Consider the following 16,762-nt stretch of genomic DNA (forward strand, 5'->3'; position numbering starts at 1 on the left):
TTTGCACTGCAGAACAGTTTGTATATAGTATATAGTATATATTCACAATTCTAAATGACATTTGCATAATATAATCACATGTTAAGTTGACATAGTACTTTTGCATTAGATTTCTCTTATTTTGTCTCTCTCGTGGTGTTTACACTACGGTCCAAAAGTTTGGTTCGATTTTTTTTTTTTTTTTTTGAAATATATATTTTAAAGTCTCTTATTCTCACCAAGGCTGATGATTAAATATAAAGTAAACACACTAATATTGTTAAATATTATGGCCATTTAAAATAACTGTTTTCTATTTGAATATACAATGCAATAATGTAATTTGTTCCTGCATAGTTCAGGATTATTTGATAAATAGACAGTTTTTACTGCCAATTTTATCAACTTAATGCTACCTTGCTGAATTTATACATTTTTTAGAAAAAGACAAAAAGACTCCAAACTTAAACAAGTCTAAATAGCTGGATGTGGATTTCGCACAAGCAAGCAAAACTCACATTCTTTTGTCAATCTGCTATCTAGATGTTGCCTGCAATTTTTGACCAGTCACATGAGTCTAAATCCACACTAATTCCCTCCCTCAAACTCCCACTACACTTTACACGTTCAGCAGTTTAATCTGTGCTTATACTGTCTGACATTTCCTCATGCTAGATTTAAATGTACATACTAATACTAAACAATGCCTGAGACAATCAAAACCATCAATGTATAAACAAAATACAAAATGTGCTAAATCGTATCCTGTAATTTTTGACCAGTCACATGAGTCTAAATCCACACTTATTCCCTTCTTCAAAGTCCCACTACACTTTACACTTTCAGCAGCTGCACACACATGCACACACACACACATACAATAAATATGTGTAAAGATATCATAAATATGATATCATAAAGATATCATATGTGTAAAGATATCTAAATAAAGATATCAATCATATAAGAATACATTTTAGCATTCTGTTGTTGACTATCAGTATTTCCCCTTTTAATTCCTATTGCTGTGGTTTGGGATTTTTTTTTTCTTGTTACTGACATTTCTTGTGTGTTCCTCTATTTGTTCTTCCATTCTTGCTCTGTTTATGTATTTGATATTTGTAAAGTTGAATAAAAGTTTCACAGTGAAAAGATTTCATTTTGTTTTATTTTAAAATAAACATTACTAAATTCAACTGTAAGTTCAGTAAAACAACCAGATCTTTATTCACATGTCCTGCTTTGTGTTGAGAGGAGAGATAAAAGGCAGACGGGAAGAGATAAATAAAGCGGGAAGAGAAACAGCTGCGATGGAGGATGGGAAGAAAAACATGGAAGCTATTTCTCAAAGTCATAGTTAATGGTTCTGTCTAGCTTTGAACAGAAAGCTTTTGGCCAAAATGATCACTGGGCATTAGACATGATAAGAAGCACCAGACCGAAAAAGACACACTCACACTTACAGTTACACTGTACACATGACTGCCATCAAGAACATGTTCGTCTTACAAACACATCTTTTTTAAAATATAGCTTCATGTTGAGCCTATAGGTCACAGTGCTGCTGACACTCAGTAAAGTTTTTGCTTTAAAAAGTCTTTGCTTTTCTTCAGGTCCATTTTTTGTAAATCTGATAGACAGTTGTAGTCATTCCATGTCATTCCTAAAACAGCCTAAAACAAATGAACAGGGCAGTTACTTCAACCTCTCCTGATGTGTTTATTTTTCAAGAAGATCGTAAGATATGATCACACTTAATAGTTTACTTGATATTCGCCTCTATTTTCTTAATCAGGTGAGCTATAATTTGATTGGCTGACTTTGAAAGCCAGACTTTCATTCATTATTTATTTATTTATTTATTTATTTATTCTGCTTGGAAACCAAATTGTGATTTTAAGATTTCGTTTTATAAGACTTTAGTTTGTAGTTAACTAGACATCCACAAATTCTGCTTTATTTTATTTTTTTTTATAAACTACTGTTCAAACGTTTTGGGCCAGTAAGGTTTTTTTTATTATTATTATTTTAAAGAAATTAATACTTTTATTAATTAAGGCCATATTAAACAGATCAAAAGTGACAGAAAAGACTAATCATGTTACAAAAGTTTTATTTTTTAAATAAATGTTTATATTCTTTATATTCATCAAAGAATCCTGAAAAAAAAAATCATCAAGGTTTTGACATTAATATTAAGTAGCACAACAGTTTTTAACATTGATAATAAGACATTTTTGAACAATATTTTACAATATTACTGTTTTTTTTTCTCAGCAAATAAATTTAGCCTTGGTGAGCATAAAATACTTTCAAAAGCATAAAAAACTTACTGAGCCCAACATTCTGAATGATAGTGTACTACATGTCTGTAAAATTATGTATTAAATTAATTAAATAACTAAATTTGTTATTATTTATTAAATATCAAAACAAAAAAACTATTTAAAATAAAACTGCTCCTAAACAACATGTAAATGTTTTGTATTTATTTTTTTGCTTTTTGAAGGTTTCGATATGCAAGACTCAATTTATATAAATTAAATATCTACATAAAATACAATTTTAGATTCAAAAATAACTGACGACAATAAAAAGCTGGTACTGCTAAACTCAACCATACTGTAATCTATATTCCCCCAGTTTCAGACAAGGCTTTAACTCATCCCAGACTAAAATGCATGTTTGAGCTGTTTTAACTGAAAGCAACTTGCACTGATATATCTTAAAACATGTCACTGCCATTGTTTTGTCTCAAGGTACACAGCAGTGTATTATTTTTTCTAAGGCACATTTATAAAATCTACTTAAATATCCCACTTGAACTAAAACCTAATCCTGGCTTAATCTAAGCCCTGTCTGTGAAACAAGGCCATTGTGTTTTAGCGTTAGACCTTGAAATCCTGCGGAGACAGGTAGTTCTCCAAGTGTAAAGGATCCACTCCCTCGGGTAAAGGTCTCTTTAGCAGATCCTTAAGGGGAAACTGGGTCTTATTAAGGGCAGCAAGAGCATCCTGCACCAAAGTCAGCTTTTTACACACTGTGCAGTCCTGGAAGAAAACAAATATTTAAATATTAGACCTCAGTCTAAATCATGTAAGCACTCACTCATGCATATGATGATGATGTCCTCACTCACTTGGACTCCCCGTGTCAGTCTCATCTCCCATGAAGGGAATATATTAGTAAAGGTGAGAGGCTCTGCCCCTTCATCAATCAGGTATGCCATGGGAGGTCGTCTAGGATTTCTCTCTGAACACAAAACACCAAAAAGAACCTTACAAGAGAGAAACAGCAGGCTTCCGAACAGCATCTGAATCCAAACTCACCTTTGCAGTACTGTAAGGCAGTCTCCATGGCGCACTTCTTCTCTTTGTCCCAGTGGGGGTGCTGTGAGACTGAAGCTTCACAACTTTGCCATAAATACACCTCCAGATAGTTATCCAGCAGGAACAGTGCTGCCAAGAGAATGTTACAACACCACAGCCGTGTGAGGAAAACCAATAATGCACATTACATTCAGTTTGACCTATTTTTTTTCTGTTTGTCTGAGAAAACCAAAGTTATGTATCTTGTATAATTGGGAGGTTCACAGTTGTGAATCCACGTCTAAAATGATCAACTTTATTCTTGTTTCATCTTTCACACTGTTTATAGTTCACCCTGAATTTGGAATGATTTCTGGGTAGTGAGGTTTCAGATTTGGACAAGTATGATTTGATGGCATGCAACGAGCAAACAAGTTATTTTAAAGTGCTCCTATTGTGCTATTTTAATGGCTTCTAATTTGGATGTTGTCTGGATGTGTCCTACAACAGGTTTATATGTATCCACTCTGGTTTGATTGGTTAGGTGGGCCAGGTTGAACAAAACGGCCATTGCGATAGCTGAATTTCAGCTCCGAAGACTTCCTCAGCGATTGTAACAAACAGTAGTGATGGTGTCAGTCATATCAGTTGAAGTACAAGACCTCATCCTCCTTTGGAAATGCATGCAAAGTGTATTTGGTTTTGGAGAGCATTATAAACAGCGTCTTCTCGACATGTCGACAACACAAACCAAACTCTTCCAGGCCTCAGCTACAACAACAGTTTTTGAGGGCGGGTCAGAGTAGTCGTTGTTCACTTGCAGCAAATGAAATTCATATGCAAATATGTTTCAAACCTACGGATATTTGAGCAGAAAGTAATTACTGATGACTACACGGAAACAATTCTGAAGAGAAAACGCGAAAGTGGCGTTGCGTTATCACTTTTTTTTCTGCATTTAGACGAGCGTTTTGTGTGGGAAATCCACGTGCATATGGGTGTAGAGCCAGACCGATATATCGGTAGGCCGATATTATCAGCCGATATTAGGCATTTTCCAAACTATAGGTATCGGCAGTTATAATGGCCGATAAATTAATATTTAAAAAATAAAATAAAAATGGACGAAACACGCTTGAACCATGTCATCAGTGTTGGAGTTGTATAGTTTGTCCACCAGAGGGCACTCTACACCGTTCCTGTTGGCAAGCTAAACACTCATAGACTAGCTAACCATAAAGCTAATGCCAATATCATCAGTCTGTTCTGTTGTGAAAATAAAAGAAACAATTTTTTTTATCGGATTTCAAAACCTATTTTTAAAAAATATTTGTATTGGTATTGGCCTTCAAAATCCTTTATCGGTCGGGCTCTAATATGGTGACGCAAAAGTGTGTGAAATTCAATGTAGTATGCACTCCAGGTGGCTAGGTGGCAATGTGGAGCACTGCCGCACAAGAACACCAAGTCCGTGCGCCTGCGTACAACCTTCACTGTCAAGCAGACTTTTACGTTTTTACCCTTTACACAGGAACGCGGCTGGGGAGTGTTTTTAAGATTTCCACTCTGGACGGTGGTTTCACTTTTTTGCGTTTTTAAGCCCCCAAAATGCTGTCGCCGTGTAAACGAAAGTCACATCCAATAAATAAAATATATAATTTACATTTTCACCCACGAGCGTTCTCATGTAAACAGGGCCTAAGGCAGCACAGAATCGGTTCTTTCTTTTGGAAGAAAATAACTCCATTTATTGTGCACTTTTATTTTTGAAACTTTGCAGACCCTTTACAATCACAAACATATATTTTACACACTACATGAAAGGTGATATCTGAAAAAGCATAATTGGGGCACTTTAATAAATGCTTGTCCATTTGATCAATATTTCAGTAAGTCAACACTTTCATAAGTATGAAACGTTGCTTTGGTGTTGAAAGTTAACCTGTGGTTAAGTGTAGTGTAAAAAGACTTGTGTTTCTAAGTGAACTTGCTTGCTCTCACCTGGATGTGGCACAGAATATAACTTATCCTGGAGGAAAGGCATTGCCATAATTACTCCACTAACATGGGAGGGACTAATGAACTCCGCCCCTTCAAACGTTCCTGATTGGGCACTCAGGTGAAAAAGGCGGGGGGTAAAGTGAAATTTACCAGGATCTGAAAGGAATACAGGAAAAAAGAAGGTTGCAAACATTCATTGCACGACAGAGAGAGTTCACACATGGTTTATCATAGTTTGTTAAACATCACACCTTGTAGCATGCAGTCATATGACTTCTTGTCCTGTGGTCCAATAGCATTCCAGAATTCTGCAGGCTCTTTCCCCTCCTCCACTTCCTGGACATTCATAAAGCTGCCAGTTCTCAGACTCAGCTCAGGTGGGCACCTAACCATTACAATCAATCACATGAAATCGATCACAGTCTGGCAATGTGCATCATTCATCATGAATATAATGTTAAAGGTGTGGCTCACATCTGTGTGAGGCGTTGGACGGTCTGCTTGGCCACCTGACGTGCTTTGCTGTGGGCTTTGCAGCCATGCCAAAGGTAGATCGCCCCCTGCTGGCTGTTCAGCAAGACCAATGAGCCACGAGACCTCAGACTGGAGCAGGAGCAAGGGACCTCTAACAGACTGCCTTCTACAGACACATCCCCCCTCACACAGAACAGAAGCCAGCCTCCTGAAACACATACCAAACCTATATTGTCAGATGTAATAAGTGGATATATAGTAGAGAAGAGGATTGGATTTTTCAATGACCAGACCTGTGTCTCTGTTGTGTTTTCTATAAATGACCATCCCTCCCTGGAACAGCTGCAGAAAACAGGCTGGCTCCTCCCCTTCTGTTACAAACACCTGAGAACTACACTGATTGGTCAGCGTTGGTGACAAGTCCCGCCCACTGGCATTGGAGTGCCGCCCCTTCCAGATGAAAAGAGCAGATCGTTCCTGACCTCTTGCCATCTGATCCCCTGTTAAATAATAGGGGAATAAATATACAAAGTATTTAAATTCTCAAACATACTCATTTTCAAAAATGTTAATTTTAATATGTATAAAATATACACTATATATGAAGAGTTCAGATGCAAAAGCCTCTAAATGCCATTTGAAATTTTCTTCTTTAATGATGATTTTTGTCAAGCTTGTATATTTAAGTTCAGTGATTTCACTTAAATGGCAATGATAATTACCAATTAATTGTTATTTAAGTGAAATTACTGAACTTAAATATACAAGTTTGACAAAAATCATCATTAAAGATGAAAATTTCAAATGGCATTTAGAGGCTTTTGCATCTGAACTCTTCATATACAAATATATGATATATATATATATATATATATATATATATATATATATATATATATATAAAAAAATTTGTTATGTTTGTATGTTGTGTCAAATAATGTCACATTGTATCAATTATTAACAATATAAATTAAAGAAATGAATACCTTTATTCAGCAAGGATGCATTAAAGTGATCAAAAGTGACAGCAATAACATTTATAAAGGCATTTATAATGATGTACCCTGGAAAATACATTTATGTGGCTACGTCCATACAAAGTTACCTCATGTTTTGTAACCGAAAGTTTGAGGTTATCAGCTTACTCTGAGTAAACTTACCCAGGTGAGTCGCATAATCTGCATTGCCCCCTTGTTTGTCTGTTAATTTTTTTGTATTGTTAATAAACATTATTGCTGCAGTTAGATCCTTCCTACACAGCTCTCATTGCTGACACTGACTGTGACTAAAAGATTGCAGGAGTGAGGAGAAGACCAAATGTTTGGATAAGTCCTGCATATGTCACTAGAGAGAAGTCGTTTTCACCGGATGGTCCAGTTATGACATTTCGGTTGAACATTACAAGATCAAAACACACAAAATGAAACATATGCAACACATGCAAAATCTTTAACATGGACGGAATTTTTATCTCATGCTGACTTCAAGGGATAATTCACTTTGAAATTAATTTTTGATATGTTTTAGCTTACCTCAAGGGCATCCAAGATGTAGGTGTCTTTGTTTCCACAGTATTTTCAATTTTGACATTTTTAGGTCAAACCGTTGTTGTCTGTCAGTCATATAATGGAGGTTTATGGGGTCCACTGTGCATGAGCATGTCCAAATTAAACATGATTTAATGACTCGTAAATGTAAGTACACACTGATGGCCTGAGACGCGAAACGAGCGGTTTGTGTGAGAAAACGAACAGTATTTATATTGTTTTTACCTCTTGTAATCACAGCCACATCCAAGTCATCTGAGGGTGGGGGCGCTTCTATCTGGGCAAGCACCGGAAACCCCCGGAAGTGATCTCTCGTGCGTGTACGTCATTCATTGTTTACACAGAGATTTCAGAAGTGTTATCCTTCACTGTGAAGATCTAAACATATTTAGATATAGAGGGAATTGCAATGGAAGACGATTTCGATATATCAACAGACAACGTTGATTTTTTTTTTCGCAAGAGATCACTTCCGGTGCTTTCCGGTGCTTGCGCAGAACTTTTTGTTTCGTGTCTTAGGCCATCAACGTGTACTTACATTTACGAGTCATTAAATCATGTTTAATTTGGACTTCTCTGTGCATGCTCTTTGAGGTGGACCCCCATAAACTTCCATTATATGACTGATAGACAACAACGGTTTGACCGAGAAATATCAAAATTGAAAAAACTGTGGAAACAAAGACACATACATCTTGGATGCCCTTGAGGTAAGCTAAAACATATGAAAAATTAATCTCAAAGTGAACTATCCCTTGAAATAAAAAATATATGCGTGCATTAACTCACCTAACGCTGTGAGGCTGTAAGTCCAGCGTGTAGCGTATGTGCAGCCCTCACTAAACTGTCCCAAGCTCTCTGGGGCAACCTCACACTCCTCACTCTCTGAAATAAGCCACGATTTCACCGCAAGTGTGCATAACTCCACCTGGCGACCATCACTCAGAGTGACCATGTCTCGTCCCCTACGTACATCCACACCATCCAGAACGATTTTTGACACCGCCGAGAGACAGACTCCACCGAAGAGAGCTCTGGCATCACATGACCACTGCTCAGGTGACACTGGCTGAGGAGATGACATGAGTGATGGGGTCTGTAGAAACAACATAAAAGATTATAGAGCTAGAAAGAGAGAGCATAAAATGATTTAAAAGTGAACTCTGATCACTAGAGGGCTGTAATAATATTTAAAAAATCTGTTTCAGGGGCGGTTCACGCAGAATGTTTTTTTTTTCTATTCCACTGCGCCACTATTCTATTGTTTTTCTATGTAAACACATGCTAAACGGACGTGCTTGCGCTTGAGTCTTTGCAGCGCCTCGAGCACGACATGGCGTTCTATGGATGCGGTTCTCGCGTTTTCCAAAGCAAAAACGTGTTCTGTGTGAACGGCCCCTAAGGATGATGGAAGTCATAGTAGTTAGGGCTGAACGATATTGAAGAAAAGTGCGATATGCGATAGCTCGTTTGTTAATGGGATATGCGATACGATAATGTACTAAACAAATGTAAAAATAAAACTGCTTAGTCATCACTGTATATAAACATTGATTCTTATTAAAGCTATAAGAGTTATTCAGTGAAGAGCAGTGAGTGATTTTCTCTTTGTCTTTTGTTATTTGATTAATAATAAAAACACAGATGGCAGCAGGTTTATTAGGCTGCTGTCACTTTAAGAGCCAAGGCACAGATCCAATATACTGTTACACATGCATTTTATACGTTAAGACAAAACTGATTGATTACGTCAATACTCACCAAGATGGCATTCAGACATAATTTTGTGTGTATTTGGCCATGTACAGTAAGTTAAGGAAAATAACTGATTTCAGAATCGCAAGTTGTCTGAGATGTGTGTGCGAGTACACCTCCGCGGATTAACTCTTTTTAACATTACGCATATCCCGCGCATGTAACACTCATGTGTCCAGTCTATTCTCTGCTATCTGCGTCAACCTAAAATTTGGACATTGAAGTACTAAAATCCTTTATTGATTATTTAGATATATTGTGCAGCCCTAGTCATAGGTATAAAAGAGGAACCTGAGATATGTTTGTTATTATAACATGTAGTACTGTATATGTAAGCCTCCTCACCTGCTCCTCCTCTTGTATGAAAGGTTCGATGTGATTTTTGTTCACTTTTGTCTGCTCAAATGAGTTAGCAAACTTCTCTTTGAACAGTACCGTCTCATTTTGGTCAAACACACGGCCAAAAAGTGCCCAGTCTGGCCGTCCAGTTCCCTTCCTGAAACACACAAATAAGTACATTTATTGGTGAATACCAGCAATAAGCTTGGATTTCTCTTTCTGCTTGTATCCTAAAATTAAATTATGATATGAAATTATGATTATAATCAAATTATGATTATGAGGATTCTTTTGAAATATTATGATTAATGATATAAGTTATCATTATTCCTTCAGTATATATATATATCTATCTATATTAGGGCTGTGCAAAAATTAATTGCGATTAATCGCATCCAAAATAAAAGTCTGTGTTTACATAATATATTTGTGTGTGCTGTGTATAATTATTTTGTATATAGAAATACACACACATGCATGTATATATTTAACAAAATGTGTTATTCATATATAAAATATTTATATTTATATAATATAGATTATGTATTTATATATATATATATATATAGAGAGAGAGAGAGAGAGAGAGAATTTAAGTGCAAATAATTCTTAAATATATACATGCATGCATAAGTATTTATATATACAAAATAATTATATTCAGCACACACAAATATATTATGTAAACACAGACTTTTATTTTGGATGCGATTAATCGCAATTAATTTTTGCACAGCCCTAATCTATATATATATATATATATATATATATATATATTGTTCCACTGCTAATATATATATATATATATATATATTAGCATTAATATAACCGTTATATACGTTTTACATAATTTATACATTCGTACAAACTTACGTTGTTTACGCAGCTTAAGTGCTGCAGTCATTAAAACAAAGGAGACGGAGCAAATACTGAGACGTACTGATATTCATATTAACGCTAATTCAAGTTGTTATACTGATAATATAATTCTTACTCATTATAAGGAATGCAAAACAGAAGCATTTTCACTAATGGACTTTTGGAGCACATGTAGCTGGATATGAGAAGAAGAATCTCCCATTACAGTGAACCTACTTGGGAATGCGGGCACTGCCACCAGAGGGATCCAGAGGGTTGATCCTGCAGTTGCTGTAGTCATACGTGCCGTCCCAAACCTGCTGAGCCAGCTGAAGGGCCAGTTTCCTCTCACTGGGACTGACGTCTTTCCCATGCCACAAATAGAGCTCGCTGCCGAAGTCAAACAGCAGAGTCTGAAACGGAAAAAGCACTGTCAATAGGTGTAACCAACCACCTTAAACAGCATGTGTAATCACAAGCAGCAATAAAGTGCATTATAAAGTCCATGTCATTTATTCTTTAATAGTATATAGCTTGAGATCAGGACCTGAGAGGAGTTCAGTAGAGCGCGGTGTGGTACGGCAGCCCAGGCCTGCTCAAGGGGGCTGAATCTGTCCCCCTGCAGCCTATAAATACAGTTTGACTCTGAAATGGCTCTCTCATAGTGCTCATCCTCATCTGTACTGTCTGGACCTGGAAAGTGATACGCCCCCATAAACATACAAATGTCATTTGAACAGTTTTGGGAAATAAAAGTGTTGTTTTTGATGAGATATTTCATGTGGGGTACACAGTACGGCTCTTGCCTTTATACTGGCTCTGTCCCCCGAGAAGCTTCCAGAACTCTGCTGCCTGCAGGCTGTCTGTATTTACACCTTCATCAAGGTGAACGACCCCCGTTGCTTGACAACCCATATCCCTCTGGGTCACAATCAACGAGGCCATTTCAGATGCCTAGAACACAACCTTAGTCAACATCCAGGAACTAAATCCCAAAATCTGATTGATCTGAATCTGAGCAGAATAATAATAAAATAATTCTTAATTATTTAATTAAAGGTGCAATGTGTAATATTTCTGAGGATCTATTGACAGAAATGCAATTTAAGATCCATAACTATGTGTTCAGTGGTGTATAAAGACCTTACTCAATGAACCGTTAAGTTTTTATTATCTTAGAATGAGACATTTATACTACTTAACCGCAGACATCCCCTTCTATGAAGGTCGACATATTGTGACGTCATGTTTCTACCGTAGCCGAAAACGAACAAACAGCGCTACAGAGCGCGTTTCATCACTACCTTGAAAGAGAAGCCGCAGAGATCTAGAAGCTAGCCATAAACATCGTGAGTAGTGAATTTTCCCTTGTTAGTGGTGTAAAATATGTAGTTGGATTGTTTCATGTAACTTAGTTCTTCTCCCTTGCTGTGTTATGGCTTTTTACTATTATTATATTAAATTATATATTAAAACCCTTGATCCTCACCTGACTATGACTTTGTAAACTTTATCCATGATGGACTGTGGTACAGAAACAGTGAAAATGTTACACACTCTTGGCTTACTCTGGCTATTCTCTGCTGTCTCAGACGGCGATATGTTTGTCCCGTTTTAGTGAAAAGAGAGGGGTGAGCAGTGGGCTGAGCCATTAGTGCAGTTCGCAACCGAACCACTAGATGCCACTAAAATCTACACACTGTACCTTTAAAATGTATTCTTTAAAGGGTTAGTTCACCCAAAAATTAAAATTAAGTCATTAATTACTCACCCCCATGCTGTACCAAACCCGTAAGACCTTCGTTCGTCTTCGGAACACAAATGAAGATATTTTTGATTAAATTTGAGAGCTGTATAACTACCACATTGGCTGCCTAAGGGACTGCCTCTTGACGGCCCAAAAAGTCAATGAAGAAAACGTTTAAATATCCCAAGTGACTACCGTGGCTCAACTATATGTTTATCAAGCGACGCGAATACTTTTTGTGCGAAAAAACAAACAAAAATAACGAGTTTATTCGACTATTTCTTTTCTTCCTTGTAGGCCAGAAACGAGACTTCCTTATAGATTTCCACGACGCATGCGCGAGAATTGCGATCTGAAGTAGTGTAAGCTGGTGTAAGCAGATCGCAATTCTCGCGCATGCGTCGTGGAATAAACTCGTTATTTTTGTTTGTTTTTTCGCACAAAAAGTATTTGCGTCGCTTGATAAACTTATAGTTGAGCCACGGTAGTCACTTGGGATATTTAAACATTTTTTTCATTGACTTTTTGGGCCGTCAAGAGGCAGTCCTTTAGGCAGCCAATGTGGTAGTTATACAGCTCTCAAATTTAATCAAAAATATCTTCATTTGTGTTCCGAAGACGAACGAAGGTCTTACGGGGTTGGTACAGCATGGGGGTGAGTAATTAATGACTTAAAGGGTGAATGACTTAAAGGGTGAACTAACCCTTTAAGTTTAATTTATTACAATTATTTGAATAAAATAAAATGTATTAACAAATAAAAACATTCCCAAGTATTTCATATTTTATTCTACACCTAGAATATACTGTTGAGGATGTGACAATACTTGCACTGGCTCACTCTGTTTCTGTGTGAACTGATGGTACCTTTTCTCTCTCGATGGTGTTGGAGAGTTTGCCGGTCCAGAGGAAGCAGTTTGAGGGTGTGACCAACAGAAAGCAGTCGCCACTGTTAAGAGAGTGTGACACAGGCTCCACCAACCGCACCTGCACCTGCCTCCATCCTGGATAAACACACACACACATGCATAGAAAACATTACCTGCATTGTTCTCACAAGAAACTCTCAGGATCTTATGGAACTTCCAAGCACGCAATCTTGAAAAATCAAGTGTGCTTCAATGACTATTACCAACAATGTAGAATTTTACAATGTATACTACTACCACTTGAAAAAGTGCAGGGTATGAATTTTTACAAATATTTTTATTTAGCAAGGATGCCTTCATTTTAATTTATACTTTCTATTCATCAATTCTTTGTATTCATCAGAAAATTCATTCTATTAGAAATGTATAATGTTGCAAAAGATTTCCATTTCAAATAAATGCTATTCTTTTGAATTCTATTTAACATGAAAACAATAAATGTTTCTTAAGGAATAAATAACATTTTAAAATATATTCAAATAGAAAACAGTATTGTAATAATATTTCACAGTATTGCTGTTTTTATTGTATTTTTGATTAAACAAATGCAGCCTTGGCAAACATAAATACTTATTTCATAAACACAAAAAAACACTCTAGTGTACAGTAAAGGCATAATATTCTGAAGAACATTAGATGAATATTAGAAACATTATCATACCTTTAACCTGGATGAGCATGAGTTTGTTGTATGGCACTATGGGTCTGCTCACTTTTCCAGAGGAAGTGACATCAGCTGGTGTGCAGTTAGAATTTTTCATAGCTTTAGGGAAAATAAAGATGAAAGAAGTTTGATGATGCTTAATATGTTGAAGACATTTGATTAATCATGATAAAATATTTTTATCATCTGACTCTAAAAAATTAAAACACTGACCAGGAATATAAAACAGTTTTTAAAAAAAATTAACCTGTATTATTCTCTACTTCACTGTTTTCTTCAGGCTGCATGAAATCCTGCTGGATATCCTCTCGAGCAGCAAGAGCACGTAATGGATTCCTCGAACCCTGAGTCCTGCGGGACGGCCGTACTGAGCGCCTGTGTTCAGCTACAGCTGAGCTCAAACTAAACACACACAAAGAGCATTAAACCTGTATCTAATGACATTGAGAAATCCCTCAGATATACATGTACACACAGACGCTGGCTTTACATTGGCATGTTGGTCTGACAGAGAGTGCTGAGATCTGGCTCTGTGTCTCCTCCAGTGGTAGGACACGCTGGCAGTGAGCAGGGGTCAGAGGTCATGACCTCTTTAGCCATCTCAGTACCAACCATCTGACTTTCTTGGACTTCATTGGTGCAAATGGTTTGTGTTTCTGTAAAGATTAGTTTGGGAGATTCTTCCTCCTTACAGATTTCCTGAAATAACAGAATACAGAAAGAAATTAATTAGTTGATATTCTAATATCTAATATAACATTATTTATTGTGACTGCAAAGCTGAATTTTCAGCATCATTACTCCAGTCTTCAGTGTCAAACGATCCTTCATAAATCATTGTAATATGCTGTTTTGTTGCTCAAGAAACATTTCTTATTATTATCAATGTTGAAAACAGTTGTACCACTTAATATTTTTATGGAAACTGTGATACTATTTAGGGATAGGGCCTACACTACAGGATTCTAGAATAGAATAGAAAAGAAACATCAAAAGAACAGCATTTATTTGAAATAAAAATCTTTTGTAACAATTTTACAACAGTCTTTACTTTCACTTTTGATCAATTGCAAAAAATAAATCTTTTAAACAGTAGTGTATGAATAGCTTAAAACTACCTCGTCTCTCCCCGTCACCTGTGGTTGGTTTTGAGTGGATGTGGAAACCTCTTGAGCTTCATAAGAAAGACTCCTCTAGAGAGGGCGAGAGAAAGATGACGATAAATTTAAAGGTCTGCTGGTCAAATCAAATAATTGACATGCTATTATTGACAGTAAAGTCACTCTTTGTTTGAGGACAAAACAAAATGGATCTTAAAAGGAAAAGGCAGCCAAATGAACACATTCAGGACACACTATACAGGATAAACAAATGTTTTGTTGAAAATCACATGCTTAGAGCAATAACAGTTTATAGTCACATTCAACACATTGACACATTAATAAAATTCTCACCTCATTGAAAAACATCACATATTGAGGTGTGGTGCTTGAATGAGAGTATACAGAGGAAAACACAGGCTCCTGAGAGGAGAGGAGAGGAGAGGAGAGGAGAGGAGAGGAGAGGAGAGGAGAGGAGAGGAGAGGAGAGGAGAGAGGAGGAGAGAGAGGAGGACAGAGGAGAGGAGATGAGAGGAGGGGAGAGAGGAGCGGAGAGGAGAAGAAGAGGAGAGAGGAGGATGAGAGGAGAGAAGGAGAGGAGAGAGGAGGAGAGAGGAGAGGAGGGGAGGAGTGAGAGGAGAGGGAGAGGAGAAGAAGGAGAGGATAAGGAGAGGAGAGGAGAAGAGAATGAGAGGAGAATCGGAGGAGAAGAGAGGAGAGGAGAGGAGAAGGAGAGGAGAGGAGAAGAGGATGGAAGAAGAGAGGAGGAGAGAGAGGAGCAGAGAGGAGAGAGGGGAGAGAGATGAGAAAAAATATTCATAGAGGAGGGGAGAGGAGAAGAGAAGAGGAGAGGAGGAGTGAGAGGAGATGAGAGATGAGAAGAAGGAGAGGATAAGGAGAGGAGAGGAGAATGAGATGAGAGAAGAAGAGGAGAATGGGAGGAGAAGAGAGGAGAGGAGAAGGAGAGGAGAGGAGAAGAGGATGGGAGAAGAGAGGAGGAGAGAAAGGAGAATGAGAGGAGAGGAGAGAAGATGAGAGGAGAGAGGAGGAGAGAGATGAGAGAGAGGAGAAAGAGGAGAAAAAATATTTATAGAGGAGAGGAGACGGAGAGGATAAAGAGGGGAGAATGAGAGGAGAGGAGAGGGGATGAGAGGAGAGGAGAGGAGGAGTGAGAGGAGAGGAGAGGAGAGGAGAGAGGAGAAGTGAGGGGAGAGGGAGAGGAGAAGGAGAGGAGAATGAGAGGAGAGGAGAGAGATGAGGGGACAGGAGAGAGGAGAGGGGACGAGACGAGAGGAGAGGGAAAGGAGAATGAGAGGAGAGAGGAGAAGAGGAGAGGATGGGAGAAGAGAGGAGGAGATGAGAGGAGAGATGAGGAGAGAGAGGAGAGAGGAGAAAAAAATATTTATAGAGGAGAGGAGGAGTGAGAGGAGAGTGAGAGGAGGAGTGAGAGGAGAGTGAGAGGAGAGGAGAAGGAGAGGGTGATTGACTAATAAAATCTCAACAACAACAATATACTGTATGCTCAGTCAAATAGAATAAACACATAGAGACAATGACTAGTGAAATCTCACTTTTTAGCACATACAGTAATAAGCAACAATGTATGATCATTAAGTCAGTTAAAGTAACTGAAACACATATTGCATAAACTCACATAGCAAGCTTACCCAGCATTGAGTTTGGGGAGTAGATTCCGCTGTCCTGACAGTCTCATCCTACAGGGGGCAGTGTGGAAATCAGGGACAACAAAGATATTGAGTTGTGACTCACATACATTTGACCACAAACACACATGCTGATCTATTTATTTACACACAGAAATATAAACCTCATAGTCAATATCACCTAGTTAAATAAGCTTTGATATTTTAGGTGTCTATAAAAAACAATGAAATTAGCATCTCATACACACACCTGTGGCCCACTGTTTACACTGATATTGCACCTTGGCTTAGCACTTTGCACCTCCTCTTCTTCTTTAGTTACTCTTGAGCCAGCCAGCCTGTGAAAAACACTTTCTCATTTAATAGGAGCCAAACACTGACGAATTTTGTCAAACAC

The 16,762-nt window shown here is 37.5% G+C and overlaps 1 protein-coding gene across 4 annotated transcripts in view; it reads right to left on the reverse strand.

The window, feature by feature from the left end:
* Positions 1-427: 427 nt before the first annotated feature.
* Positions 428-16,762, reverse strand: part of svilc (supervillin c) — a 34,479-nt gene continuing 18,144 nt past the window's right edge. For 3 of the 4 annotated variants that reach the window (XM_089128703.1, XM_039687394.2, XM_039687396.2), the window contains 21 exons: positions 16,616-16,703; positions 16,369-16,416; positions 15,056-15,124; positions 14,720-14,794; positions 14,092-14,300; positions 13,849-14,003; positions 13,599-13,700; positions 12,876-13,012; positions 11,068-11,215; positions 10,809-10,954; positions 10,499-10,674; positions 9,410-9,560; positions 8,099-8,405; positions 6,056-6,262; positions 5,763-5,970; positions 5,540-5,673; positions 5,289-5,444; positions 3,309-3,437; positions 3,119-3,231; positions 2,874-3,029; positions 428-1,652 (listed from right to left, as the gene is read on the reverse strand). In XM_089128703.1, the coding sequence (XP_088984829.1) occupies positions 1,551-1,652; positions 2,874-3,029; positions 3,119-3,231; positions 3,309-3,437; positions 5,289-5,444; positions 5,540-5,673; positions 5,763-5,970; positions 6,056-6,262; positions 8,099-8,405; positions 9,410-9,560; positions 10,499-10,674; positions 10,809-10,954; positions 11,068-11,215; positions 12,876-13,012; positions 13,599-13,700; positions 13,849-14,003; positions 14,092-14,300; positions 14,720-14,794; positions 15,056-15,124; positions 16,369-16,416; positions 16,616-16,703 (3,016 nt within the window). In that variant the 3' untranslated portion in view covers positions 428-1,550. The remainder of the gene's footprint in view (positions 1,653-2,873; positions 3,030-3,118; positions 3,232-3,308; positions 3,438-5,288; positions 5,445-5,539; positions 5,674-5,762; positions 5,971-6,055; positions 6,263-8,098; positions 8,406-9,409; positions 9,561-10,498; positions 10,675-10,808; positions 10,955-11,067; positions 11,216-12,875; positions 13,013-13,598; positions 13,701-13,848; positions 14,004-14,091; positions 14,301-14,719; positions 14,795-15,055; positions 15,125-16,368; positions 16,417-16,615; positions 16,704-16,762) is intronic. The other variant, XM_089128704.1, reaches the window with a different exon arrangement.

This window comes from Pimephales promelas, chromosome 3 (genome assembly GCF_988280905.1).
Source record: "Pimephales promelas chromosome 3, fPimPro1.hap1.1, whole genome shotgun sequence".
Lineage (NCBI taxonomy): Eukaryota > Metazoa > Chordata > Actinopteri > Cypriniformes > Leuciscidae > Pimephales > Pimephales promelas.